The sequence below is a fragment of the Polyodon spathula genome, unplaced genomic scaffold (genome assembly GCF_017654505.1).
Source record: "Polyodon spathula isolate WHYD16114869_AA unplaced genomic scaffold, ASM1765450v1 scaffolds_1873, whole genome shotgun sequence".
Classification (NCBI taxonomy): Eukaryota; Metazoa; Chordata; class Actinopteri; order Acipenseriformes; family Polyodontidae; genus Polyodon; species Polyodon spathula.
The window spans coordinates 1-3,315 of NW_024473348.1; the positions used below are offsets into that span (position 1 = coordinate 1).

The 3,315-nt window shown below is 41.7% G+C and overlaps 1 protein-coding gene across 1 annotated transcript; it reads left to right on the forward strand.

The window, feature by feature from the left end:
- Nucleotides 1–217: 217 nt before the first annotated feature.
- On the forward strand, nucleotides 218–3,295 carry LOC121310229 (myosin-2-like; the record flags this gene model as incomplete). The annotated part of the gene is made up of 13 exons (XM_041243531.1): nucleotides 218–462; nucleotides 561–704; nucleotides 793–949; nucleotides 1,209–1,236; nucleotides 1,322–1,433; nucleotides 1,525–1,617; nucleotides 1,719–1,782; nucleotides 1,876–1,974; nucleotides 2,067–2,170; nucleotides 2,256–2,394; nucleotides 2,665–2,783; nucleotides 2,874–3,023; nucleotides 3,121–3,295. Coding segments are annotated over exons 1-13 (1,588 nt in total), but the record flags the coding sequence as incomplete, so codon positions are not given.
- Between the last annotated feature and the right edge of the window lie 20 nt (nucleotides 3,296–3,315).

Sequence of the window (3,315 nt, forward strand, 5' to 3'; positions counted from 1 at the left end):
ATTCTTGTTTTCCAAGGAATACTCTAGGCATGCCTTTCTATTTTTATTTAGCAGCAGGACTGAATCTTCAACTGAAGGCGTTTTTAAAAGACTGGGAAGAATTTTTTCAGAATGTAATAACTTAGTGTGGAGATTAATGTAGAAGATCTTCCCCTTAGTGGGTAAGCACACACTTCCCATGTCGCTAAAAGAAAAATAACTTTCTAGAACACTTTCCGCTTTCTGCATCACTTGTTCCAGCTGCAGTAACCTGCCATCATGAGTACGGACGCAGAGATGGCGATATATGGGGCGGCGGCCATATACCTCCGGAAGCCTGAGAAGGAAAGAATTGAGTCGCAAAGCAGACCTTTCGACGCTAAAACCGCCTGTTACGTACCCCACGCCACGGAGCTCTACGTCAAAGGCGTGATCCAGAGCAAAGAAGGGGGCAAAGCCACCGTCAAAACTGAAGCTGGGGAAGTAAGTCACAGCTGAGAAGTTGCGTTGCTGTTAAATGCTGTTTCGCTGTTCACAAGAACCACTTCCACGGTGCTCTGCTAACTAACTCTCCTTTTCAGACCGTCACTGTTAAAGAGGACGATATCTTGCCCATGAACCCCCCCAAGTACGATAAGATTGAGGACATGGCCATGATGACCCACCTCAATGAAGCCACTGTGCTGTATAACCTCAAAGAGCGTTTTGCAGCATGGATGATCTACGTGAGTTTGTTAGCACCGAGCAAATCAACACATTGAAAAGGTTCTTCATACTATGACTCAACTGCGTTTCATATTTTCACAATTTCAGACTTACTCCGGGCTGTTTTGCGCTACTGTGAATCCATACAAGTGGCTTCCAGTGTACGACCAGTCTTGTGTTGATGCATACAGAGGCAAGAAGCGTATGGAGGCTCCCCCACACATCTTCTCTGTCTCTGACAATGCCTTTCAGTTCATGCTTACTGGTAAGTATTTCAAAATCAAACCGATTTTATCTGGAGTAAATACATTAAATTCATTCCATCTGTTTATATATCTCATGCTTTTAGGTGAGGTAATGGATCTCATATATTCTAAACAGAATGAGTTATGAAGTGCATTAAATGCCAATATTGTGAAAGAAATTCAAAGATGATTCTGTGACCCCACATGCTCATTAGTATCACTTAAACTAGATAACAACTTAGAAACAGTCTTTAATCAAATTGTTAATTCTGTTTACAGATCGTGAAAACCAGTCAGTCCTGATCACGTAAGTATGGATACAACTACAAAGATTATTACAAAATGAAGCTCTCCAGAAATCTCAGATGAACGTGTTTTTCTCTTTCACTCAGTGGAGAATCTGGTGCAGGAAAGACTGTGAACACCAAACGTGTCATCCAGTACTTTGCGACAATCGCAGTGGCTGGTGACAAGAAGAAAGAGCCGGCTCCTGGAAAAATCCAGGTTGGAAACTATTGTCAATGACATCAAATAGTATGGAACATTCAACGGGTCCCAGTTCCATTAACTAACCCTAGGATTGTGTCTTATATAGGGAACCCTGGAGGATCAGATCATTTCAGCTAACCCTCTGCTGGAGGCTTTTGGTAACGCCAAAACTGTGAGAAATGACAACTCGTCTCGCTTTGTAAGTGACAACGCTTTTGTTTCCATTATATTACTGCATGTTTGGATTTTCTTAAACTGTGCATTAGCACACTGACGTGGTTTCTTTTTATTTTCATTCAGGGTAAATTTATCAGAATTCATTTCGGAGCCACAGGAAAACTGGCCTCCGCTGACATTGAGACCTGTAAGTTTCTTTTTTCTGCTGTAGTATCTCTTTTACATCTGTGTCTTATTAATAGATATTTACAATTCTGATTGTAATACTTATTCATCACAGACTTGCTGGAAAAATCCAGGGTCACATTTCAGTTGAAAGAAGAAAGGAGCTACCATATCTTCTATCAGATCATGACCAACCACAAACCAGAACTTATTGGTAGGTGAAACTAAATCACTCTGTTAACTGGCTGACTCATGTCTCTGTGCTGAAATATTCTATTACGTGTTTGTTGCTGTTCTTCCTTCCAGACATGCTTCTCATTACCACCAACCCCTATGATTTCCCTATGATCAGTCAAGGGCAGATCACCGTCGCCAGCATTGACGACAAAGAGGAGTTGATGGCCACAGACGTAAGATCCATTGATTAGCTTGGCTTAATGATTTTGTTTCCTTTTTTGTGGTGTTGATGCAACTTGTTTTGTTTTTATTATCCAGTCTGCCATTGACATTCTTGGGTTCACCAATGAAGAGAAAATGGGAATCTACAAAATCACTGGTGCGGTGATGCACTACGGTAACATGAAGTTCAAGCAGAAGCAACGTGAGGAGCAGGCTGAGCCAGACGGCACTGAAGGTAACTGATTTACAAGCACCTCTCGTATAAGCAGCTAACAAGAATTGAAAGGCAGCCTTGTGAGATGCTATTGTGAGAGCCTGCAGAAATCATGCAGAGATAGCGCCGTTGCTTTTGCATTACTGTTGAGACTGATGATCAGACATTAGATGAACACGCATTGCTTATCAAGACACGCACATCTCCTACTAAGCTACTCTATCCATTTCAACCATTTTACACATCCGAGGTTACCAGGAGTCATAAACGAGATGTTGTGTTTGGTTTCAGTGGCTGATAAAGTCAGTTATCTTTTGGGACTGAACTCCGCTGACTTGCTGAAAGCCTTGTGCTACCCAAGAGTGAAAGTGGGGAATGAGTATGTGACCAAGGGGCAGACTGTCCCCCAGGTAATGTGTTTGCTCTAGACCTCCATGCACATTGCACACAATTCAACTGAATGATATTCTCACTTAACACAACCTCTTTCATCTCATTAGGTCAATAACGCTGTTGGCGCTCTGTCCAAATCTGTCTATGAGAAACTGTTCTTGTGGATGGTTATCCGTATCAATGAGATGCTGGCTACAAAGCAGGCAAGGCAATTCTACATTGGAGTCCTGGATATTGCAGGATTTGAGATCTTTGATGTAAGTTGGAGGTTTTCTGTATCGTCATTTCCCTACTACAAACAGCTTTATTTATTTATTGCTGGGATTTCATATATGTTTTTGTGTATGTATTTAGTTCAACAGCTTGGAGCAGCTGTGCATCAACTTCACCAATGAAAAACTGCAACAGTTCTTCAATCACACTATGTTTGTACTGGAACAAGAAGAGTACAAGAAGGAAGGAATCGTTTGGGAGTTCATTGACTTCGGCATGGACTTGGCTGCTTGCATTGAGCTTATTGAAAAGGTACGTCAGCAACGCTGTTAATAA